This window comes from Scleropages formosus, chromosome 16, assembly GCF_900964775.1.
Source record: "Scleropages formosus chromosome 16, fSclFor1.1, whole genome shotgun sequence".
Taxonomy (NCBI): Eukaryota; Metazoa; Chordata; class Actinopteri; order Osteoglossiformes; family Osteoglossidae; genus Scleropages; species Scleropages formosus.
Window position 1 is genome coordinate 15,310,739 of NC_041821.1, and position 25,420 is coordinate 15,336,158.

General features: G+C 40.1%; 1 protein-coding gene across 3 annotated transcripts; it reads left to right on the forward strand.

Annotated features, from left to right (window-relative positions):
- The first annotated feature begins 310 nt into the window (after nucleotides 1-310).
- On the forward strand, nucleotides 311-25,097 carry LOC108933749 (immunoglobulin-like and fibronectin type III domain-containing protein 1). 3 transcript variants are annotated; one of them, XM_029258927.1, is made up of 25 exons: nucleotides 311-426; nucleotides 4,267-4,368; nucleotides 6,286-6,330; nucleotides 8,035-8,154; nucleotides 9,031-9,170; nucleotides 9,594-9,693; nucleotides 9,861-9,899; nucleotides 9,994-10,039; nucleotides 10,206-10,386; nucleotides 11,733-11,846; nucleotides 12,346-12,514; nucleotides 12,702-12,974; nucleotides 13,497-15,185; nucleotides 16,197-16,321; nucleotides 16,524-16,665; nucleotides 17,844-18,137; nucleotides 18,957-19,256; nucleotides 21,315-21,494; nucleotides 22,042-22,170; nucleotides 22,382-22,690; nucleotides 22,810-22,895; nucleotides 23,228-23,420; nucleotides 23,591-23,887; nucleotides 24,530-24,856; nucleotides 24,994-25,097. In XM_029258927.1, exons 2-25 carry the CDS (start codon nucleotides 4,323-4,325, stop codon nucleotides 24,996-24,998), a joined length of 5,349 nt encoding a protein of 1,782 aa, XP_029114760.1. In that variant the 5' UTR covers nucleotides 311-426; nucleotides 4,267-4,322; the 3' UTR covers nucleotides 24,999-25,097. The 3 variants fall into 3 exon arrangements, with proteins under 3 accessions (XP_029114760.1, XP_029114761.1, XP_029114762.1); XM_029258928.1 differs by lacking the exon at nucleotides 6,286-6,330; XM_029258929.1 differs by lacking the exons at nucleotides 311-426; nucleotides 4,267-4,368; nucleotides 6,286-6,330; nucleotides 8,035-8,154; nucleotides 9,594-9,693 and having other exon boundaries at nucleotides 9,092-9,170.
- The last annotated feature ends 323 nt before the right edge of the window (nucleotides 25,098-25,420 follow it).

Consider the following 25,420-nt stretch of genomic DNA (forward strand, 5'->3'; position numbering starts at 1 on the left):
TAGTAAAAGAGCTGTCTCAGTATTGTTTACCGATAGCACGGAAACAGGGGTAGTTATTTATTCCCACAGGTATTTGTACCCCTTTTTTCTACAAATGCTGTTTACCACTCTCTTTTATTTTTTTCTAGTTTTTCAAAGAAATGAGGAAGGCAGTCTGGCAGGATGTCCAGGGTCCTTAAACACAGTGAAAAACCCCAACAGTCTGGACTTGCAGTGCCCATCCACCCTTCTACACCCATGAGGCCAGCTACAAAAAAGATAAACTCCTTTTTGGCACTCCCTGTCTGAGCACGAGGGAATGATGCAGCACAGTCACACATGTAACTTCAAGGATTTATTACAGAAGAAGTCGAAGAGGTGGCACTCGGATACGAGGGTGGGCGATAGCAGTGATGCAGTGGGGCTGAGCTGAAATCACAGAGGACTGTAAGTAAATTGTTCTTCCACGCTTTCTCTTAAACTCAGTGTTATGCACTGAAAAAAGTGATTGTATTATTCCTTGTTTCGATAACCGGCAGACATTCTGTTCAGTTATGTTTATTTTTGTGCTTTTTTCTTTTTTTTTTCAAATATATTTTTGTTACCCTGCATGTAAAATTTCGGTGCTGCCTTTGATGTTTATCACATGTGCCATCATATCATTTTCATTTCCAGAATAAAATGGCTATGTCAGGACAGCCAATTTTGTAGGACAGTAAAAAGAGCAGGAATGAAAATATTATTACAGTTAGCTTTTGGTTGTAATCAGGCCTCTTGTAAGCTTAGTATTTCAAGTTGCTGAATATGTCTTTGCATAAAATGAGAATATATGTGTGTGAATGGAGTTCTGTTACAAAGGACCAGTATCTGACACAGAGGGTGGACACATACTCACTCTAGATGGGCATCTGCACCCACAGGTAGAGTTTCAGAGCTTGGAACCTGTGCGCTGTATAAAGTAGCATTAAGGGGCAGGGTTCTGCCAAGCTGTAGCTGTATAAATTAGGATCATGTGAATTCTTCTAGAATTTTTACAAGTTTTAAATAATAGGTGAGTTTCTGTTCTCATGGAGGGAGACTAATGTATACATGTGAAAATAATATTGCTCACATTATATAGATGGGAATTTTAAAAGCTGAGAGAAATGCAAAGTATTAAAAACAACAAAAAGTCTGAACTGGCAAAAAATCAAATGAGAAAATACTCTCATAAGCACTGAGCCATAATCACTATGAGTACACATAACACCAGGTCTTGTTTGAACTGTAGCAGGTGCTCATTATTTACATACACTTCATGCAATAATATTTTAAACAATCTAAAATAATCACATCATATACTAACCCTAACCCTAATCCTTGTCATCAGGGTCAAGTATGCTTGAGTTTATATGCTACTGCATATAAACTCCACCCTCACAACCCTCTCGTCCTCTGATGACTCCCTGTCCTTTTGCTTCCAGACCAGCTTGTCCCACCACCACCTCGTGGTTATCGGATACATTCCATGCTAACAGGGCGCGACTCTGTGTCGCTCAAGGAACTGGCAGAAACACAAAAGTCTCACAGGCTGAGCAGGAAAAGGAACTCCTTGCATCCTTTCGCTCCGCTGTCACTCAGCAAAGACCACTTGTTTGAGGAAAGCCTATACAGTCAATGTAGAAAGGATTTAAAACATTTTTTCTTTGGTCTCATGCTAACATATGCTGAGAAGAGCAAACAAATGAAAGAATAAATGAAACACATAGAAAATTATGTAATATTCTTTATGACAGTATATTTTATTCAGTATGGACTATATCCACAACTTTCTATAGTATTTGCTCTGAAAGGTTTTTTTCAGATGATATGGTGATGCAGGTTTGATTGGATGTAAGTTCGATACCCATTCAGCCTATGTGGAAATTGCATTCTCTTCCTGTGTCCAGTCCAGGGGTCCGGTTAGCTCATACAGTCAAAAACATGTGTTTCAGCTGAATTGCTCTCTGTAAATTGCCCATAGTGTGTACATACTGTATGTGAGTGAATATGTGTGTGGTTAGCCTGTAATGGACTGGTGTTAAGTCTGGAGTATACCCTGCCTAGTCTAGCCCTGCGCTCTTTGAGAATAGGCTCCAGATCACCTTGACCCTGCCATAGTACAATAGTAATGTGTTGGGACAAGAAGTAATCAATAGTGAGTGACTGACTGTACTGCATGCATTTACAGTTAACAATATGCAATATATTTTAAATGCACATGTCTGTTTTTATGCTGAAGTATTCAATTTTAATACAACTATAAAAACACTTTAATATGTAAGCATTTAACTGGAAGTGATATGCTGAAAAGAGGAAATGAATAAAAATTTATTCTAAAATTAAACTTTTTTTATTAATTATTTTTTAAAAATAGAGCATAACAGGAAATAAAACTGATTATTATTGATTTTTCAAAATCACCTCGCTGAGTCTGACACATAGTCAAAACATACTGTACCTGCCACGTCAAAGTCTTCAAATATAAACTTGTACGTGTTTGATTTTTCTGTTTATTGAGTTTCGGCACAGAGGGTATCAATTTGATTCCCGTTCACAGAACACTTTGGCCATTCCCTTCAACATACTGCTACCGTGTAGAAATGTTATGAAGCAGGTATCCAATTTCTCCCAGAGACAGGGATGCTTCCTTCTGTGGAGCAGCAGCAATGATCTAAAAAGCAGCTGAAGATTAACAGGTCCAAAAACTATGGTATTAGCTTGGTTTTAACTAACATCAACTTGTCATTTGCAGCCTTGGAATGAATCTTAACATTTCATCATACGCAGTCAAAGTCAGAAAACTTAACCGGAGCTCACGGCAAGCTTTTCACCTATAAACGTGAAGATATTTAGTGAGAATTAAGGACTGGGTTTCCAGCCACCCCCCATCTCAGGATCTCCAGTGTCAGAGGATGGAGGAGTTTCACTTACATCACTTAAGCGAGCTTCAGGCACTGTCGGTGCCAGAGGCGTATACATCTGCAGCGGTCGGTGCTCCGCTCCAACTTAACACCAAGTTTTTAATGATGCAAGCAGTTTTGCGGTTGCTTTTAATATGCATGCCTACTTTGGAACAGATGGTCCACATATTAAAAATTTCTCTTCAAAGTTTCTTTTTATAGATATCTATTTTCTGTACACTGGCAGCCTTGTATAATACATAATAATGTACATAATACGTAATAATACAAATTATACTTAACATATTGTCACTCTTCCCACGGGTTTACATTACATTTTGTGGAGATTTTCCAAATCTCAGTACTCTCTCAATCATCAGTACTGGTGGAGATCACAAACATACACATGTACATGAACATTGAAGTGCATTAGAAGCAGGGCTGAACATATGAGACTGAGAAAACTTTATATACAGTGCAAAATAATGCTCTGTTTGCCAGCTGTACACTGTGATTTTTATTAACTCTCAAATGTACACTTTATCCCCAGGGTGAGTGCATTAACCTGTGTCCCTTTTCAGTCACAAAGATGAAAAAATATTATGAAAAGGATAAATGCTATGATTTTATATGAGTGGTAGAGTTGAATTAATTAACAGTTAACCCTCCGAAGTTTACGCTATCTTGTAAGTCACCGCATCAAACTGGACAGAGTAAAATATTTGTCAAAGTCAAAAAAGGTGTTCATGAATAGGAATTAGAAAAAAGCTTAAAATGGGTCTTTTTCCATTTAGAAATAATTTACATTCATTTAGCAGATGCTTTTCTCCAACGCGACATACATCTCATAGAAAATTAAAATTAAATATGTTTATACTGTATGAAATAATGTAAGAATTAATGAAAATTAAATATGTTCATGTTGTATATACTGTACTGAAAAGAGAATTAAAATAGTTCATACTTTTTCCGGTCATCCACATTTTTCCACTGGTTTTTCCTTAAATGCTGCAATCCTGGAATACCTCTTTGTGTACAAAAATACATAATCAGCCATAAGTTTTTATGGTATTCAGCCTTTAACCTTGCTGGGCTGAAATCAGTTCTATATTCTTAACATCTAATAATTTTCCTGAGTTTCATGACATGTCATATGACAACTCAGTATAAGAATTATACTTTTTTACAGTTTTGTTAATTTTAAGCTGCAGCCGTGGTTTGTGTTGTGATTGAATAAAGACATTACATTTCTTTCCATCTTGCTAAATTCCTCGGGTTTGAAACAGGAACATATTTAATTTGTATTGCTTTTTTGCTGAGGAATTGTTCACCCAGAGCTTAATCTCTTGTTTTGTTCTTTCTTCAGTACCTGACAAACAGCCCTACGTTTTACAGACACAAGGATTCACAAAGATTACCAAGATGATGAAGAAAGCAAAAATGGCAGATCATACTGCCATTGGGCAGGGTAAGCACAATGTAACTTAGCACTCATCCTTATTCTTCTGCAGGATCAGACGCCAAGTATAGTAAATAAATGAGGTACTGAGGTACTGATAGAAAGAAAGATGATAGACACAAATATCAATAACATTAAAAACTTCCACATTATGAACAAATGTTTACGTGTGCATATATGTTTTAGAATTAGTGTGTATTTTTTAGAGCTTTTGAAATATAAATGATAAAATGCTGAAAATGCAACTTAATTCCAAGACAATAAAGCAATGGGAAGTGAAATGCATGAAGAAATCTACACTTCAGTCCGTGTGTGCCACATTTCACTCCGATGGGACAATGTTGTCTTGGACATTCATAACAGCTACACTGCAGTCAATGTGCTGAAGAAAGAAAAACAAGAAAGAAGTCTGAGAAATCAGCTCACTGAGTACGCCAGAAAAAGCCTAAATAAGACAATTATGCAAAAGTAGGAGCATCCTCTTACACAGAAGATGGAAGCAGAGCAATGTGAATTCAATTCAATTCAGTTTTTTTTTATAGAGCGTTCTTCTCATGCAGTGACACAGAGTGCTTTAACACAGGCAAAAGGCAATTAAAACAGATGCAAACAAAGAAGACAGTCAACTGATGGCTACCATAATGAAGAAGTTATAGAGCTATAAGTATACCTACTGGCTACCAGGGAAAGAAACAAAACTCTCAACTGAAGGTTGAGGAAGAAAAAACCTCTGGGGGTCCACAGGCCAGTGGTTGCCCACCCCTCCTGGGCATTCTAGAAAGTAACAATTTGTAAGCCAGTGTTTAACAAGTAATTATAATGTTGGTAAATGACATCTTGGATCCCCAGCTCGTCATGGAACGTCTCGTTCTTCATGGCGGATGGACATCATCCTCTGTCAGCATGGGATTCGTCTGTCACCACTGGCCGGCCTCCTCAGGTCGAGGTAGCGAGGTAGTGTTCAACTAGAAGAAAGAACAGAGTTAGTAATTTGTTACTTGACTTAATTTATTATGCATGTTTATGAAAGTGGTAAAAAACAACCAAGGCAAGTGCAATTACATTACAAACTGAAAGTAAGCTCACCTACAAAAGACATTCAAAAACTATTTTTTTTGGATATCTCACTAGTTGCACCATGAAAAATGAAGCAAATACCATACTGTGTTCTTACACACATAAAGCAAGGGTTTCAATAGGAATTAACATCATGAGTGTATAGACAGGATAAAAATGATCAATTCCTTACAACAAATACTAATAATGAAGCCTCATGATTTTTAAAAGAGACCAAAATAAGATGACAAAGAATAAGAGGAAGAACGGACCTAATATTTGCCATGTGGAGAAGAAGAAAATGACAAGTTCTGTCTTAAAGCAGTGTAACAAATTCGAAAGGAGCATCAAAAACTGCAGTCATCAAAATGTGCCTGAAAAACATTCAGTCAAAAGAGCGAGGAGCAGCAAAAAATGGTTTGCAAAATCTCAAGCAAGGACCCGTGACTAATTCTGAAGAAGAAAAAATGAAGACATGGGATGGACTGAATTGTTCACACAGCAACTTTGCACAGTCAAAAACCAGCAGCGAAGACAGTGATCCTGGGTCAAATTTTTTACTTTTTTTTCCAGTCCAGTCCAGTTCTACATTCAGCTGAAGGTGGATCCCAGTAGAAACCACTGCTGTTGAATTTATACATCTGTGAAATTTTTGGACAGTTTTTTATCTTTTGTTTTTCACTCTACTAATTCATTTTGCTAAACCATTTGTCCTATTTGTTCAGTGTTGTGTGTTCCCAGCCCTTGAAAAGCGCTCTGTTTACATTTACTGTCCTTGTTTGGCACGAAAACATCCTGTGCTCAGCCTACCCAAAGCTTTTGTCAGGGTTAACTTTCTCATGTAATGCTTCCTTTTGTCTGTGTACCAAGTTCTTACACTGCCAGGCACTGATGGACAGCTCGTCAAGAAAAAAGGTATGCAGGGAAACACAACAGCGTTCAGAAAACAATATTTCTCACATTGTATACTTCACCGTTTTTTTCCTTCTTGTATAAAGACAGATCATTTTGTGTTGTAATTGTCATATATCAGTAATTCAAAGGGGAACTGCAGTGATGCTACCATTGACATACCGTTGGCGTGCAATAATGAACTGAAATGCCAGCCTAAGGATTTCTCAGAAAACTTTTTATGAAAAGCAAGTTTATTATTTGAAGCTTCATAAGTCGGGGACCAACTGTATAGACAGAAAATAGATTGAACAGAATCAGTAAGAAAAGAAAAAACTATACACTACAATATATTGTGCTCAGAGATATGCAGTTCCTATATATATGTATATATATGTATATATATATATATGTACACTGACTCAAATGTATATACATCATATACATACAGTGCCTAAGAGTATTCACCTCCCCCAAACTTTAACACTAATCAACAGTGAAAACACACTTAAATAACTTTTGAATATTCTTTAAATCAATTTTGAATTAATTTCAGATATGAAACAAAATAATGGAGTGCATAAGTATTGATTCCTTCAAGTAGATATTTTAGTACCAGAGCCTTTGGCAGCAATTACAGCCTTGAGTCTATTTAGAGAACTTTTGACCAGCTTTGCACATTTTGACCAATTTTATTTACGAAAGTTCTGTCAAGTTGAATGGGGATCATGAGTGACCTGCAGTGCTCTTCATTATTTCATGTCTTATATTCCTCTAAGTATATCTTTTTGTAATTAATTATAAACTTATTTGTAGAAATGTGTTTCTGACATAAGCATTTTTCTATTTATTATTGTCAAAACGCCTTATTAAATCCATTAATCCATTCAGTGCTGTAAAACAACACGGAAAAGAGGTGTATACTTTTTGTAGGTAGTTTATATATGTATATTACATATAAATTTGGTATATATATTAAAACACTATATTGTTTTTAGACAGATACAGTGCTGCTTGAAAGCATGTGAACCCCATGTGTTCCTTAGCTTTACCACAAAATGGTTATTTAATGAAAAGCAGTCCTTCACATCTGACACAATAGGGGATTGACTACCAATTCCATCTGTTGCTTTAGAGGAAATCGTGTGTAGTAGGAGAAAAACTGAAGCAGTACAGGTGCAAAATAAGTGAACTCCAGGCTGCATTGGTTAAACCAAGTACATAAGTAGAATCAAGGTGTGTAAATAATAATCATTTATTTATTTTATAATAGGGGGGTGCGGTGGCGCAGTGGGTTGGACCACAGTCCTGCTGTCCGGTGGGTCTGGGGTTCGAGTCCCGCTTGGGGTACCTTGCGACGGACTGGCGTCCCGTCCTGGGTGTGTCCCCTCCCCCTCCGGCCTTACGCCCTGTGTTGCCGGGTAGGCTCCGGTTCCCCGTGACCCCATATGGGACAAGCGGCTCTGAAGATGTGTGTGTGTTTTATAATAAATAAGTTTTACATTTTACATTTAGATTTTAAAAGTTATTTTCACATTTCATGCGATAATAATGACTATGCCCATAAGTCAAGCAGCACTGTAGATAAATAAATACATAGATATTATGCATAAAATTTACAAGCAAGTGTAAAAGATCTACATTTTATTTGTGCATGAGTAATTACTTGGAACAAATCCAGTATTTTAATGCCTTGCACCCACTTGTGTTTAAATGCTGACTTGTCAGGATTCAAAAGAAGATCTAAAGTTCCAGGGGTCATGATCACTCAGTATATAGAACATCTTCCAGAAGGAAAAAACACACCTGACTTTACCCGTAAACCCATTCCTTTGACCATACAGGAAGGTAAGGCTGAAACAGATGTTATGAATATATTGTTTATTTATTGTGTTTTCTTAGTTTTAAATTACATTGGTTTATGTTGTTATGATTTGAAAAGTAGCTCTGATTTGTTGTTATTGTTTTAGAGATATGTTAAATGTAGAGCTTGGTTTGTTTCATAGTACTATATACTATACACAATTATTATATATTAAATGATACCAAAAGATACCTTTTTCTCTACATCTAGTAATGATATTTAATGATATAGCACTGTGCACATTAAGTATTATATTTACCATTACATCCATTTACATTTAAGTATCATATAGAGGAACATGTGTAGTAAGTAGAAGGAGGAGAACTGGCTCAACTATATTTACACCTCTGTGAAGTGATTTACATGCTTTTGCAGAACATGTCACAGTTGCCATCAACCATAAAATGTTAAGAAACTAAATCCTCACATGTGACTCCAGATCATATTTCTTACTAGGCTGTTGTCTTATAGCTTAATTCAAAACAACTGATGTAAAGAGTCAATACTAGGCTTGAAAGTAAAAACAGGGACATGTAAGAACCTTCATGGACAGAATGAATATTTAAATAATTATTCAGTGTCAATAAATATACTGGTTTTGTATTTACATATTTTAACAGCCTGGCAAAGACTTGACCTTTGGAAATCAGTCATTAAACACTTACATTTTCATTACATTCAAATTACAATTAAATCAGTTAATATTATAACAAACAAGATTTTATTTATATTATAATGAATAATAAATGTTATGTTTTAAAACTGTCAGTCAGTGATGTATAAAGAAATAGTAATGTGTTCATAGCTTGAGTCTTTTTTCAGTAAAGACCCATTGTCTTTTGCTATCTATATCAAAATAGGTAAATTAGCTATATTTAAAGCAATTGTAACTGGGGATCCAGAACCAAAAGTCACATGGAGCAGAGCCAAGGGTGAGATGAATGATCCACAAAAATACCAAAATAAATACAACCCAACAACTGGTGAACATACACTGGAGGTAAGTCTTGTCCCAAGAAATACAAGAAGCAATATAATTTTACTTTTTTTTTGTCAAAATTGCTGACCATTACTGATTTGGACATTTTCTGAAATGAAACTCTTTATGTCTTCGGTGGGCTCACCACCTGCCGGAGAAACCGTAAGGGGCCGGTGCATTGTGATGGATGGATGGATGGATGGATGGAAGATGGATGGAAACTCTTTATGCTGATTTTTTTCATATATCTGTATATAAGTAAGACAAAAAAGAGAATATGATCATCTGCAATTTAAAGCTGTGAAATGAAAATTAAAAGTTGTCATAGTTTTTCTGAAAATGACATATCATACTATACTAATGTGACATATTTGCAAGCAGTTGAAAGCCCGGTCTGGCTGTTTCGGTTAACATTTTATGAAAAAACTATAACTGTCTCTAAAGATCCCACAAGTAAGTGGAGAAGAAGCAGACACTTACAAATGCTATGCTACAAATGAGTTTGGGAAGGCAGTTTGCACCGTTGTCCTTAATGTTATTGAAGGTAAGAACATTTTTGAGGAGTTTACACATCCTAGTATCTAAACCACTGCACTTTTTGGACAGTAAAGAAGGCACACTTCTCTTTTAAAATATATCTAACCAAAGAAGTGTCTATGATTGTATTGGGAATTCATATTATTCATTTAGTAACTTTTTCACTCATTTCAGTTGGGTTCAAGAAGAAGAAAGCAATGCAAGAGGCAGCAGGTTGGAATTAAAATTCTGCTGAAAGAAAAACAGAATAACTGATGTATTTTGCAGGTATTGTGTGTATTTCTGAATAATTGTTTCCTTGATGTAGTTCCAACTGAGGACCCAGCAGAGTTCAGAAAATTGCTCAGAAAAAGGTATGGCAACAGAGATATGTGTATATAGTACGCTTGGTGCATCCATTGAAAGTGAGAATCAACCTCTCCCAACCCCTAGGGTAATTTCTGTTTAGAGTAAAAGCAACATGCTTTGTTCTTGCTCACTGTTAAACTTGCTTACAAGTTCGTGATCCCTACCCACTAGTGCTGGTTTAAGAGAAGTGAAAAAGCAAGGAGAAATTGATGAGAAGGTCTGGGAAATCCTTCTAAGCGCAGATAAGAAAGACTATGAACGCATCTGTATGGAGTACGGCATTACAGACTTTCGTGGGATGCTAAAGAAACTTGGTGAAATGAAAAGAGAGAGAGAGGAAGAGCAAGCGCGGGTAAGGAAAAAAATAATTAAGTTGCTCTGACAGGTCACTCTATATACAGCTTTTTAAGTTTTTTAGCCTTAATCCGATTAGTCTTGGTGCAGTATCAGCAAATTAATCAAGCATTCAGAAAAATGTGATCCATATTAATTTTCCCGGGGGGGGCGGTGGTGCACTGGGTTGGACCAGGTCCTGCTCTCTGGTGGGTCTGGGGTTCAAGTCCTGCTTGGGGTGCCTTGTGATGGACTGGCATCCCATCCTGGGTGTGTCCCCTCCCCCTCCAGCCCCTCGCCCTGTGTTGCCAGGCTCGGCTCCAGCTCCCCACAACCCCACATGGGACAAGCGGTTTCAGATGGTGTGTGCGTGTGTGTGTGTGTGTGTGTGTTTGTGTGTGTGTGTGTGTGTGTGTGTGTGTGTGTGTGTGTGTGTGTGTGTGTGTGTGTGTGGGTTTCTGACAAAAACTGTTTTTACCTTTTTTGGTGCACCCTGAAAGAGAATAAAATGTATCAAACTGACAGAGCTTTTTCTACTGTATTTTATTTATTGTTTTAAAACTACATTTGTCAACCTATTGTAAACTTGCCTATAGAGCCTCCTTAGCTTTCAGACCCATTCGAAGCATCCAATGACTAAGCTGTCAGTCAGTTTAAATCTAAGCCAGAAATGTCTTTAAGAGGTCATATGACAAACAGCAATCAGCAGAAATGTTGAAAAGTTGTCTGAGTCAGATTTTGCTCAAACCTTCTACTAATCTCTTAGTCTCACTGCCAGTGCTGCTCCACCTTTACTATTATCCCAGCCCTGCCAAATTTACATTATAGATATGCAATAATCCAGACACAGACATCACTGGATGGTGTCTTCAGTCAGAGGGTAAAATGCGTACTTTAATTTATATCAATAGTAAGTAATTATATCAACAGTGAGCAATTAATTTGGGATTAACATGTATGCACTTTATAAGGTAATACAATTATAGAACAAAATGTAACCTTACACACTGACTGAAACCGCTTGTCCTGAGCGGGGTTGCGGTGAGCCGGAGCCTAACCCGGCAACACAGGGTGCAAGGCTGGAGGTGGAGGGGAAACACCCAGGACGGAGTACCAGTCCGCCGTAAGGCCCTCCAACTGAGACTTGAACCCCACACCCACCAGAGAGCAGGCACAGGCCAAATCTGCTGCACCACTGCACCCCTCAAAATTTAACCTTTTGCTTAAAAAAATGTTTCCTACACCTTTGTCTAAATAAGTACAGTATGTGAATATTTTCTTTCTATGTTCATTACTGTCATTTATCATTGCTTTTCTTCTCATTGTTCTTCATTTAAGTTCCCTACCTATCTGTCTGTTTTACAGTTTATTAAACAACTGAGTAACCTTAAACATATTGAGGTTAAAGCAGAAGATCTTGCTCAGTTTGAACTGGACTTAGAGTTAAATGACCCCAACAGCAGGATATTCCTGTACAAGGTACAGTGTTATTTGTAAAATATCCCGATGAGGTCCTATAGTTCCATGAAGAAGTATTTTCCCCTTTCTGACTGTAGCACACTCTTGATTCCTTGGAACAAGACAAGGCAAAGATGGCCCAAAAATTAATAGTCTTATTGTAGTTTCAGCTATACAATGCACTAGCCCATGTTAGTAACTAAAAAAACTTTATTCTGAATGTTTTAATTAATATACTGTTTATGGTGTGTTGGTAATGTTTGATCACACCACCCTGAGAATGCCTGATCTTGTTGGATAAATTAAGCAGGTTTGGACCTGGTTAGTACTTGGATGGGGCACTTCTTGGGAATACCAGGTACTTTCATCTTAGTTTATTAACCAGCTATATAAATAGATAAAAATGTAGGTAACTTAACATTGTAAGTGACTCTGGAGAAAAGCATCAGCTAAATAAATATAAATATAAATATAAATATGATATTTATTAATGTGCTGTGATGATTTCTTCACCTGGCAGGATGGTGTAATGATTCCTTACAGCAGAGAAGGGAATACGGAAATGAAGCATAGTCTGAGGCAAGTTGGAAAGAAGTATATCTTCAGCATTAAGAATCTTCACTCAGAGGATGCTGGACTTTACCAAGTGGATGTGGAAGGCGTTAATATTTTCTCCACTGACTTTAAAAGTATGCTTTTTACTTTTTCAGGCACATATTCTTAGCAATACTATATATTTTACACACAATATATGTTAAAGGCAAGATATCACATACTGACCTAGAATGGAATGATACATATTCCTATATAATAAGGTACCGCTGGCCTTTCTCTGTGTAACAACCTTTGATGATATGTCTTCTCTCTAATGTTCAGTTCCTCCAGTAGAATTTCTTGTGAAAATTGAAGAGGTAAAAGCCACAGAAAGAGAGGATGCCCTCTTCGAATGTGTCATATCCCAACCCTTGCCACATATATACTGGATTGGAAAGAACATCCCTTTGGAAGCTGGCGAGAAGTATGACATCACTGTGTCAGAGAACATGTTGATCCATAGATTACTTGTGAAAGATTGCATGCCTGTTGACCAGGGCATCTATGCAGCTGTGGCTGGCATCACTTCCTGCAATGCCTGGCTTATTGTTGAAGGTGAGATGTTAATTGTTTGCCCCATTACCCATATTAAATCCCAGGTAAATCAATAAAAAAGCTGAAAGGACTCAGTGGTGAGAGCCACTGCCTTCCACTCAAATGACCCAAGTTTAAATACCAATAGTGCAGTTGTACCCTTGAGCAAGGAACTTACTGCTGAATTCTTCTGATAAAATTTACCATCTTCTACAAAAGGGCAAGTAACTGTAATAAGCTTAGTGTAGAAACCTTACTTTGTAAATTGTTTTGAAGAATTAATAGTACAAAGAGCCATAATGGCAAGTTAAAAATCTGGTTGCATCACATTATTTCTCGCAGTACAAAAAGTGATTCTGTTAAAGCTTTTGCATATTTACTAATTGAGGTTCGCCTACAATACAAGCTAATTCTTTTATATGAAAATACTTTTTCCCAGGCAGTGTAGCTAATACAGCCTGCAGAGTCATGAAAATATAAGAGCTTCAAAATGTTAATTTACTGTTGTTTGTTTATGCTGCTTTCTGTATTTTACTGGTTCAGCTGACAAAGATCCCAGTTCACATGGTAAGAAGACAGCCAGAAAAGGTACCGTGGCTGGTGGTAGTGGAAAGAACCTGGAGAAAATCGCTCAAGAACAGCAGGAAAAACTGAAGCAAGAGATGATGGATTTGTTGGATGCTGAAAAAAAGGCCCAAGCTGAAAGACAGGGAGCTGGCAGAGCAGGGGGCGTGGCTGGAGTTGCTGGTGGGGCAGGAGCCTTGGGTGGAGCATCTGGTGGAATGGGAGTCATAGCTGGAATTGCTGGTGAGGCAGGAGCCTTGGGTGGAGCATCTGATGGAATGGGGTTCATGGTTGGATTTGCTGATGGGGCAGGCACCTTGGGTAGAGGAGCTGGTGGAGTGGGGGGCCTGATTGGAGTTGCTGGTGGTGCAGAGGCCCAGGGTGGAGGAGCTGGTGGATTGCTGGGTATTAGTGGAGTTGCTGGTGGGACAGGGGCCCTGGGTGCAGGAGCTGATGGAAAGGGAGGAATTGGTGGAGCTGCTGGTGGGGCAGGGGCTCTGGGTGGAGGAGCTGATGGAAAGGGAGGAATTAGTGGAGTTGCTGGTGGTGCAGGGGCCCTGGCTGGAGGAACTGATGGAAAGTGGGGAATTGGTGGAGTTGCTGGTGGTGCAGGGGCCCTGGCTGGAGGAGCTGATGGAAAGGGGGGAATTGGTGGAGTTGCTGGTGGAGCAGGGGCTCTGGGTGGAGGAGCTGATGGAAAGGGGGGCATTAGTGGAGTTGCTGGTGGTGCAGGGGCCCTGGCTGGAGGAGCTGATGGAAAGGGGGGAATTGGTGGAGTTGCTGGTGGTGCAGGGGCCCTGGCTGGAGGAGCTGATGGAAAGGGGGGAATTGGTGGAGTTGCTGGTGGTGCAGGGGCTCTGGGTGGAGGAGCTGATGGAAAGGGGGGAATTATTGGAGTTGCTGGTGGGGCAGGGGCTCTGGGTGGAGGTGCTGGTGGAGTTGGGGGAATGGCTGGAGTTCCTGGTGGTTCAGGGACCTTCAGTGGAGGAGCCAGTGGGGCAGGATTTATGGAGAGTGGAGCTGGTATGACAGGGGATGTGAGTGGAAGACTTTTTGGGGAAGGAAGCTTAGGTGGAGATGCTGGTGGGGCAAAGGTCATGACTGAAGGATTTGGTGGGGCAGGAAAGTTGGGTATTGGACCTGGTGTGACAGGGGGTGGGGCTGGGGGCATGGCAGGGGCAAGTGATGCACTTGGGGGATCTGGTGGCACAAGGGGAGCCAGAGAGATTGGGGAAGCTGGTGAGACTGGAGCCATGGGTGGTGGAACTGCCAGTGGTGCTGGTGCCAGCAGGGTAACGATGGGGGCTGGGGGTATGGTTGTAGGAGCTCGGGGTACTGTTGGGGAAACTGGAGCAACAGGGGGTGCGGGAGAAGTAGGAGGTGCAGGTGGGAGTAAAGAGGGTGTGGGGGGCACAGATGGGACTGGAGGTACAGGTGGTGGAGAAGGGGCAGGTGGGGGAGAAGGGGCAGGAGAGCCTGGTGGAAGTACTAGACCAGGTGGAGCGGGAGGAGCAGGTGGATCTGCTGGGGGAGATGGAAATGGTCCAGGAAAGCCTGGAGGAAATGGAGCTGGAGAAGAAGGCGCTGGAGGAAATGAGAGTGCAAAAGGCGATGCAAAGAAGGGGAAGCGCGGCAAAAAAGGGCCACTGGAACCAGCCGCAGTCACAGGTAACATGTTACTCATTAGCTATAAAAGAAGAGATTCGTGGATCGGGAGGACAAGTGATTATTAAGGGAACATGGACCTTAGCGTTTTTGAACAGTATCAATCAAGGGGACATCATCGGCATGTTTATTTATTCATTTAGCATGTAGGAAGTGAAACGGGGGAACTGGGAGGTGTGTGTTTTGGGAGAGAAGAAACACCTGTACAGCGCACTTTAACAAATGAGTATCCATGCAAATTGACAAGGAAGTGGATCCACACCAGATCTTTACTGGTGGAGGATGATTCAGCCTCAGCAAGGATCTCTGTACCCTCCATTACAAATGTCTGATATCGTATATAGACAGCGACGCCCACGTGGGATACAGGCGGTTCACAAACCAAGTAACGTATTACAGTCCACATCCTCATGTCCCAAGCAGACCACTGGGGACCTCGAAAGAGGAACCATCTTCAGAATACAGTGTGGGATCAGTGAATATCACCACATGGGACAAATATTAACCAAACACTGAACCGGGGTATACGAACATCAAATGGAAATGAGGAGACACAATCCGCTGTCACTAATTTCAGTGCCCGAAGGTGAACTATGGGGCTCCATTTGCTGTTTTCAAGCATACAATAGGTAAGGCACAGAGCCCCAGAGAGCCGACAGATTCAGCTCTTTCAGAAACTAGAAAAGCACAATGGAAAAGGGTGAAGGTCAGTGGGCAGTGGCAATCCCATCAACCACTTATGACCTATGGCTGTCACTCGATAGCCGGTATGAACACACTCCTCCCATCCCTTTTCACTTTAACGTACCGACAATGTTACTTGAAATAACCCCAAGATGCCACAATCAACATACTCCTAGGAGTAAAACGCTACTACAACTGCAAAGTTGAAACATCTTCCAGATGCATGCCAAACTGTACAGTAAACGAAAAGAAAAAGGATTTCTGTATTTGTGAGAGTTTCCTTGGCAAAATAATATTAATAGTAATAATGCTACCTATGGTACTCTGCAGAGGCTGGAGTTCACTTTACCTGTGGGTTACAAGATATCAGAGGTGTAATTGGTGAATCTACTGAAATGCTCTGTAAAGTGAGCAAAGAGGACTGTAAAGGCGTCTGGTACAAAGATGGAAAAGAGGTAAGTCCTTGCATGACAATACAAGAGTGCATTAGCTTTTTACCAGTCTGTGGCTTTCAAATGGTTTTTAAGGTTTTCTTCCCCATACCAGAATTTTTTATATGCATATGTAAGGTATATTTACATTAGAGGAATTTTGCTCTCTGCTCTTAGGGGGACAGATTGATATTATGTTTCCCCTTTCTTGTATTTTCCTGGTCAGCTATCATCCTCAGCAGGGTTGACAATTTCTAAAGAGGGGACTGTCCACAAGTTAAGAATTCAAAAGGTCACAGAAGAGTCTGCAGGAAAATACCGCTTTGAGGCAGATGGGCGTAAAACAGAAGCAGTGATTGTTGTCGAAGGTTTGAAATGTCTTTAAGGTTTCCTTCTGTAACCTTGGCATTCTAAAAATCTTTTGACCTGTAAAATGTAAACATTTACGTTTAAAGAATAATTTTGCCAAACCAGTGGAAATGCATGCCTTTTATACAAATATTAAAATGTGTCTCTTCTGTATATGCAAAAGGTATCCATGAATCATCTGTACAAATCAGTAATACAGCAAAAAGAAATTAATAAAAACGTCACACTACCTGCATTTCATGTTATGTAATGTTAAAACTTAACAAAGATCTTAGCGTAGCAGTTCACAGCCTGAAACCTGGCAGAACCTTGTGTATTTTGGCTTTGTCACAACGCAGCTTGTGTTTAGAGTAGAGTTCTCTTGAATAAATTGTTCATTGAGCAGATGGATAAAAAAATGTGCACACACACACACACACACACACACACAGAAACTGCTTGTCCCAACCCGGGTCGTGGCGAACCGAAGCCTAACCCTGCAACACAGGGTCTAAGGCTGGAGGGAGAGAGGATACACCCAGGATGGCACCCCAGACCCACCAGAGAGCAGGACCCAGCCAAACCCGCTGCACCACCGTGACCCCTGGTGAAAAATGTAATGTGATTTTAATAGGCAGTCTATTTCATAAATTTTCAGTTCAGGGTTGTGGTGCTCCAGAGCAGTCCTGGGAAGCATAGGGTGGAGCACATCCTGGCTGAACCACCAGGCTATCACAGAGCAATCACTCATTGAAAGGCAAAGAACATTTTAACAATTTATCAATCCAAATACACATCTGAACTGTGATAGAATCAGGAGCACCTGGTAGAAAGTCACGGCATGCAAACTCAGAAATAGCAGAATTTGAAGCGAAACCTTTGGAACTGTGAGGTTCCGGTTAATTGCTCGGTTATTGGATTCCCTTTTTATAATGTGTTTGAAAAAACTGGACTGTACCATTTTGTACATATAAAGAATTAATTCACACAATTAACAGTAAAGAGAAACAAATGGAGACGAATTTTTGAAGACGTTAAATACTTAAAGGTTTTTTAAAGAAATAAGCACATCCAAGGGTCTGCCCAGACAAGGTTTGTGTACTGCTGCGTTAATGCATGATAGGTATTGCTATTACCTATTTGTACAAAAACTTTTGCTTTGTTCAGTTCTTTACCTCAAGCTAATACTGTTTCTTAGACCCACCCAGGTTCGATTCCAAGGAACTGGCTACATTTTGTCTTCCTGTAACTGTGAAAAGTGGTCAAAACGCATCCTTCAAAGTAACATTTGTGGGTCGTGAACCAATGAAAATTCAGTGGTACAAAGATGATGAGGAGCTTAGCAATGATGTAAATGTTAAGCTGGAGAAGTCCCCTGGGCACAGCCGACTGCTACTTAGCAAATTGCAACGTAAAGACTCTGGAGAAATTAAGGTGAAGATCAAAAATGAGTTTAGTACCACGGAGGCCTACAGCAAAGTTATTGTCCTTGGTAAGAAAAATCAGAAGAATAAAAACTTCTCAAGCTCAAAGAACAGGGAAAACACACACACACACACACACACACACACAGAACCATTTGTCCCATACGGGGTTGCGGGGGAACTGGAGCCTACCCGGCGACACAGGGCGTAAGGCCGGAGGGGGAGGGGACACACCCAGGACGGGACACCAGTCCATCACAAGGCACCCCAAGCAGGACTCGAACCCTAGACCCACCGGAGAGCAGGACTGTGGTCCAACCCACTGCGCCACTGCGCCACTGCACCCCCACATAGGGAAAACAATGCATAAATATTGTGCAGTAGAGAAAAATGGAATATGTTTTATTATACATGAAATCCTGCAGCAGTGCACAGGACATTTAAATTGTGCTATTGTATTGTCCTAAAATGTTCTATTTTTGGCCAACATGAAAACTGTTGCAGTGTGGGGGTGGGCTTGAGGGTTGATGCACAATAAGCATGATATGGCTGACTTTCCATTCCATCCAGAATCTTTCATGTAAAGTTTTACAGAAAATGGAGTTATACACAGAAGTAAAGTGGCTTCTATAAAGAAGCTTCCATTAATGGTGCAAATACCATTTCCCATTCTTAGCCCAACCACAAATGGAGAATACAACTGTTCAGTTTGCATATTTACCTATGTCAAAGTGCTCGGTATACCATGGCTATTATCATACGTTATTTGCTAGTTTTTTTGGGGTATAAGAACCTTTTCTATCTATCATTGTCCTTTATGTGTCTCATCTGATTTATATGAATATCCTTAAAAACAGAGGAAGTATAAAACCTGCTGTGTTTTACAGACAAGCCCACTCCTCCACAAGGACCATTGGAGATACTTGAAAGCTCTGCACACTGCATTGAGATCAAATGGAGAGTCCCAAAGGATGATGGGGGTGCCCCAGTGACAAATTATAACCTGGAACGTCAGCAGGTGGGACGCAACACCTGGAAGAAGATCGGTAATGTCCCAGGCAACCCCCCAGTGTACAGGGACACCGATGTGGACCACGGCAAAAGATACTGTTATCGCATTAGAGCTATAACTTCACAGGGCATCAGTGAGATAATGGAGACAGAGGATGTACAGGCAGGTACCAAAGGTAAGTTAATTTCCGTCTCAAACCGAGAATTACTAAACAACAGAAAGCTAAAATCTTGAAAACAGTCATGTTCAAGTTCAAGTTGCTTTTATTGTCATTCTTCTATATAGCTTGTATGCAGTGGAAAGAAATATTGTTTCTCCAGGGACCATGGTGCAACACAGAACAGGAGTACAGGACAAAAAATACACAGGACAGAACAAAAAAAGGGGCTGTACTGAAGGCAGTTTGTAGTGTATGGAGCCATGCTGGGTTAGCTGTTTGACTGTGCCAGGTGGGCATTGGGAGGCAGCAGGGTGTTGAGTAATCTGACTGCCTCAGGGAAGAAACTGTTGGGGAGTCTGCTGGTGGCGGCACGGATGCTCCTGTACCTTCTGCCAGATGGCAAGAGGGTGAAGAGTCCATGAGAGGGGTGAGAGTGGTTGTCCACAATACTGGTGGCTTTGCGGATGCAGCAGTTGTAATATGAAGTGTCAGTGGTGGGTAGAGAGATTCCAATGTCACATCCAACATGCAAGTTTATGTGAAACAGGTACACCTGTACGTTCACACATACAGCCTGCGTCACTCAATCACTTGGCTTGGGCAGAGTATATAAAGCATGCGTAATGGGGGTTTCACGTGATTTCAGATTTAACTAGTGACATTTTAGTACATGTACAAAGGCAATTTGATTTCATATGACAACAGCTGAGGTGATTCTGATTAGCCCTAAATAAAATCAGTTGATTCTGTGGAATTTCTCTGAAGATTTCTCGCATAGTGTAAAGAAAAGTGCTGTTCACAAGGAACTGACAAAAGAGAGCTTATTTTTGAAAGGTAACGGTATAACTACCAAAAATAATTAAGGTATATTATATATAATGGAACATTGTTGAGACCATAAATATCCCTCCAAAACTAGTGACCTGGCATGGAGAAAGCTCAGCAGAGAGAGTACCTCAAAGCCAATGAAAATCTTAAAGGAGCTGCAGAATTTTATGGTTGTAATTACTTACTCCCTGTATGCTATATCAGTTTACATATTCTTCACAATTCTGAGCTGTGGAGTAGGTGTGATGATACAATCTGTTTTTCATAAAAATGGGCATTTACTCTAATAGAAATTTTGCAAGAAGACAGATTCAACCTCCTAAGATTATGTGAGAAAATGTCTCATAGTCCAGTGAGACAAAGGTAGATATTTCGGCCTTAATTACAAAAGATACGTTTGGAACAAAACCAGTAGAATTTATTTCCCAAAAAACTCATTACCTAATGTCAAGCTTGGTGATGACAGAGTCATGTTATGGGGCTGATTTTTTCAGTGCGATCAGGGACAGTGGTCTGGGCAGAGGATGAAATTAATCGCTTTATGTGTCAAGACATTCTAGGCCAACTCTACTACTCTCTTCCCGAAAGGAGAAGTTCAAGAAGAATTATGCATTTCAAAATGACAGCAATGTGCCAACTCATCCAAGGAATGGAATAAAAAGTGAACATCAATATCCGCTTTCATAAAAAATTTATACAATGTGCACACTTACCCAGCAAAGGCATAGAATCAAAAAAAACTTATTTTCCTTTATTGTCCATTTATTTTCCATGTATCTATGACTGGTTACAAGATCTCATTAAATATAAAAGCATGTCTGATACGAGGGGGTGCAGTGGCGCAGTGGGTTGGACCGCAGTCCTGCTCTCCGGTGGGTCTAGGGTTCAAGTCCCGCTTGGGGTGCCTTGTGGCGGACTGGCGTCCCGTCCTGGGTGTGTCCCCTTCCCCCTCTGGCCTTACGTCCTCTGTTGCTGGGTTAGGCTCCGTGACCCCGTAAGGGACAAGCGGTTCTGAAAGTGTGTGTGCATGTCTGATACATTTGATTTAATTTCAGTGTTTAGGTGAGCAACAGCTGAAATTTCAGTAAGGGTTTAGGATTTTGATATCTACTGTATAACTAGAATATACTACAACTTTGTAAGTATAATAATACTAATATTAATACCAATAAACTAATTTTTTCCTTGCTTTCTTCTGCTTTTATGTAAGGAAAATGTTCCTATTTTATTTACCTTTAACCCTAGCATATCCTGGTCCTCCTGCCACACCTAAAGTAGTGAGTGCTTTCAAGGACTGCATCAACCTCTCTTGGGCTGCCCCAACCACAACTGGAGGGACAAACGTTTTAGGCTACAATGTGGAAAAACGCAAGAAAGGCAGCAATCTGTGGAGTCAAGTTAACCCAGAGGGAGAGCTAATTCAAGGTCAGATTCCCATTGGGTTCTCACTCATATGGTGGACCAGGAATGCACAACTCTAGCCCTCCAGTCCATAAGTTTGTGTGTTTCAGAGAATACATGTAAATTATTGCCTACCTGACATGAAAAACTACACAGTGAAAAAGTAAAGAGCTTCAATAAAGGAATGTACAGTTGAGGCTGAGTAAAATCAAGCAAAAACAACTCTAGAGAACTCTTGAGAGCTGTGTACCCTTGGGCTTTAGCTAACTTTACCAAACAATGGTGTCTTTTTATTAATATACTACCCCTTGTATTTACTGTCAAGTGAAGCTGAGAAATACCACGTTGTTAGCACAACACTGTAGACCAGAGTGAGACAGTGTTACGAAAATGTTTGTTCTTTTAATAAATGTATTTAGGTCACATATTGCATAAATTACTGTGTTAGTAGTTTATATTTAGTGAAATGGTTTTAAAAGCAGGAGCATGTAATTAAATGCTTCATTTGATCATTTATATGGCTGTATATTTTACTTTCTAATGCTGTCTAATTCACGTATTTGTTCCACAGCAAGAAAGTATGCAGCGAGAGACGTAGTTGCAGGGGTGCAGTATGAATTTCGTGTATCTGCAGTCAATGTTTCTGGGGCTGGTGAACCTAGTACCCCAACTGATTTTGTGTCTGCAAGAGACCCCAAGAGTAAGTTGTGAAGTGAAATAAATGTGATTTTAGGACAAATACTAGCATGAATGAACAAATGTAAAACTTATCACATAATATCCAAAAGTTTTAATGAAATTATGATATAGATGATATGATACAGGGAAAAAATGATTGATTTAGTTAATTTTTGCAAATGACAAAACGTTCTAAAAATTTTTACAAAACTCTTTCATCCCTCCCGTTTCAGAACCTCCTGGTAAAGTAGTTGACCTGAAGGTGACAGACTCCTCTTACAAAACCTTGACTCTTTCTTGGAATAAACCTGTTGAAGAGAAGGGCATGAATGATGAGGCTAAAGGGTACTTTATAGAGATCAGACTGGCAGAGAACCCAGAGTGGCACCGCTGCAACACCAATCCTATCACTATGACCACCTACACAGTGAAGGGCCTGAGGTCTATGGCAATGTACTGGGTTAGGGTGATTCCTATGAATGAAGGGGGAGAGGGGGAACCAAGAGAGCTGAATAACTACATCCTAGCAATGCCCCCACCTGGTAAGTCATGTGGCAGTTCATTCTTTACTTGCTTATTTTAATTGAAATTTAACATTACTGTCAACATTTTATTAAAACTAATTAAGTTGGCTAGATCTAAAGGAACATGTATCTTTCAGTGAGGCCACGATTCACAGACATCAAGCTCAAGAATTTCTGTGTGGTGAGAGCTGGGAATTCTACTCGGATCAACATCAACTTTGAGGTTGGATAAAAAGACTGGTTTCTCATTAAGCACAGGAACGTTAAGAATGTCTTTAAATCTAAATGGAATATAGCTCTGGTTAGATGAATAATATCAATTGATGAATCTCACTTTAATAAAATCAATAGAAGTCTGCTGGTACAAGTCAGAGATAGACAAGTAAATTATCTCAAAATATATGTATTACAAATGGGTAAACTACAAACTATCATTCAAGTTTTTGTACATTCTAAAAGCTTCTGGAATACAAGTTTGATCATGAAAAATAACACAGTGCCAATTTCCATTTTTGGTATACAACAATTAATCGTAATGATTCCTCTATGTGACAGGCCTCACCTTGGCCGGAAGTAACGTGGCTGAAGGATGGTCTGCCAGTGCCTAAACACATAACAATAACCAATTATGAGGGAACCTCCCAGCTCCTGATTCCTTCTGCAGAGCATGCTGACAGTGGAATATACAGCATCATAGTCAAGAATTTGGTTGGTCAGGAAACCCTCAGTGTTGAGATCAGAGTGGCAGGTAAATTTCTCTAGAAGCATTACTTTTTGCTAGTTCACTAAAAGTAAAAAAGTAACCCTGCCATGAAGTTATGAAGTTATGAATTTAACAGTGCTTATGGTATAGAATTGCTTAACGATATAATAAGTACAGACAGAAAGAGTACAACTGTATATCTGTCTTGACTTCAGATGAACCCAAGCCCCCTGGTCCAGTTGAGCTGGAGGAAAATGTTCCTTACACAGTGACACTGTCATGGGCGCCCTCTCCAGACGAGAAACGTGACGATCGTCTGCACTACATGGTTTCCAAACGCGACTCCGACAAGATGACCTGGAACACTGTGGGTGACCACATCTTCAATAACAGGTTCACTGTCTGCAACATCTTGCCTGGGCGCAAATATAAGTTCCGTGTGTATGCCAAGAATGACATGGGGATGTCTGACCCCGCTGAATCGCCTCCCTGGGAAATCAGCGCCAAAAAAGGTCTGTGGTAATTTCTGAATTTTAGTTTTGCATGAAATTGTCCAATAATAGACTCCAGGTTCTTCAGGCCCAATGTCTGAGGGCTGGTTTTGTGCACATAAACTGGGTGTACACTGAACAAAGGCACTGCAGCAAGTTCAGTAAACGCAATAACGTCTCATAGATGAAACCTATAGCCCTTTCTTAATGAGCATAAATGGTTGATTATTAGCAGCATGAAAAGGCCACTGGTGACAGAGTTTCTGAACAATCCAAGTGAATATATGATGTATCTATAATGGCAGTTCAGTTTTGATATCTAATATTTCCATTAAATGATAATCATACGTTTTCATAAAACACATGGGCTTTCAAAATATTTGATTAGGTTAAGTTTTGAAGTGCTAAAACAATTTAAATAAATTACAAAAGACTTAATAAGGACTTAACTTAGGAATAAAGAACATAGAAATGCAATAAATACAAAGTAGTTATATTTAATGCTATGTTCACTATTCCTTTACTTTGATTTAAAAAATATATGTACTAGCCTTAAACCTAACTATAATAGCATGAGTATTAAAAAATACATTACATGTGTCAGTTTTAGGGTTTTCTATATATTTGACTCAATGAACTGGAGCTGAAACTTTTTTATTCTAGAAAAATTCATTCTGAATCTGCCCGAGTCCAAAGAATGCAACCTGCAGAGTCCACCAAAGTTTCTGGTCCCGCTGAAATTGCACAGTGCTCCTGAAGGCTATGAATGCTTCATGACCTGTGCTGTGAGGGGTGACCCGGCTCCTCATGTCACCTGGTATCACAACAACATCAGTCTTAACACCAACGCCAACTACTACATCACCAACACTTGTGGTGTGTGCTCCATGCTCATCCTAAGGGTTTGCCCCAACGACATGGGCGAGTACAAGGTCATCGCAGAAAATCCTCTGGGCAGGGCCGAAAGTTCCACCATGCTTAATGTCAGAGGTATTCGATTTTTTTTAGATATTAGGTTTCTGTCAGATAATTTAAAATAAAACTATGTACTGTGCATACCTTTGTTTTTGATGACTTGTTCCAATGCGTGGTTTTAACCATCATATCTTCTCTTCTCTGTTTTTCAGAATAAAGCAGTAGTAACTTCAAGGCAACAAAATTGGTTGGATTTTGTTTTTAATGTTATGTTTTAGGGGGTGCGGTGGTGCGGTGGTGCGGTGGGTTGGACCACAGTCCTGCTCTCTGGTGGGTCTGGGGATTGAGTCCCGCTTGGGGTGCCTTGTAACAGACTGGCGTCCCGTCCTGGGTGTGTCCCCTCCCCCTCCGGCCTTACGCCCTGTGTTGCCGGGTAGGCTCTGGTTCCCTGCAACCCCGTATGGGACAAGCGGTTCTGAAAGTGTGTGTGTGTGTGTGTGTTAGTGTTAGTGTTATGTTTTAGAATTCCTCTGTTTCAGTTTTGTTTAGAAATTGTTCTTCTATGGGGGGGTGTGGTGGGGCAGCGGACTTGGCCGGGTCCTGCTCTCTGGTGGGTCTGGAGTTCGATCCCTGCATGAG

Bases quoted from the DNA above. Each gene is read 5' to 3' on its own strand.
- LOC108933749 (XM_029258927.1), top strand. From the start codon at position 4,323: ATGATGAAGAAAGCAAAAATGGCAGATCATACTGCCATTGGGCAGG. The intron at 16,666-17,843 runs GTTTGAAATGTC...ACTGTTTCTTAG, and splicing joins AGCAGTGATTGTTGTCGAAG to ACCCACCCAGGTTCGATTCC. The intron at 22,896-23,227 runs GTTGGATAAAAA...TCTATGTGACAG, and splicing joins GGATCAACATCAACTTTGAG to GCCTCACCTTGGCCGGAAGT.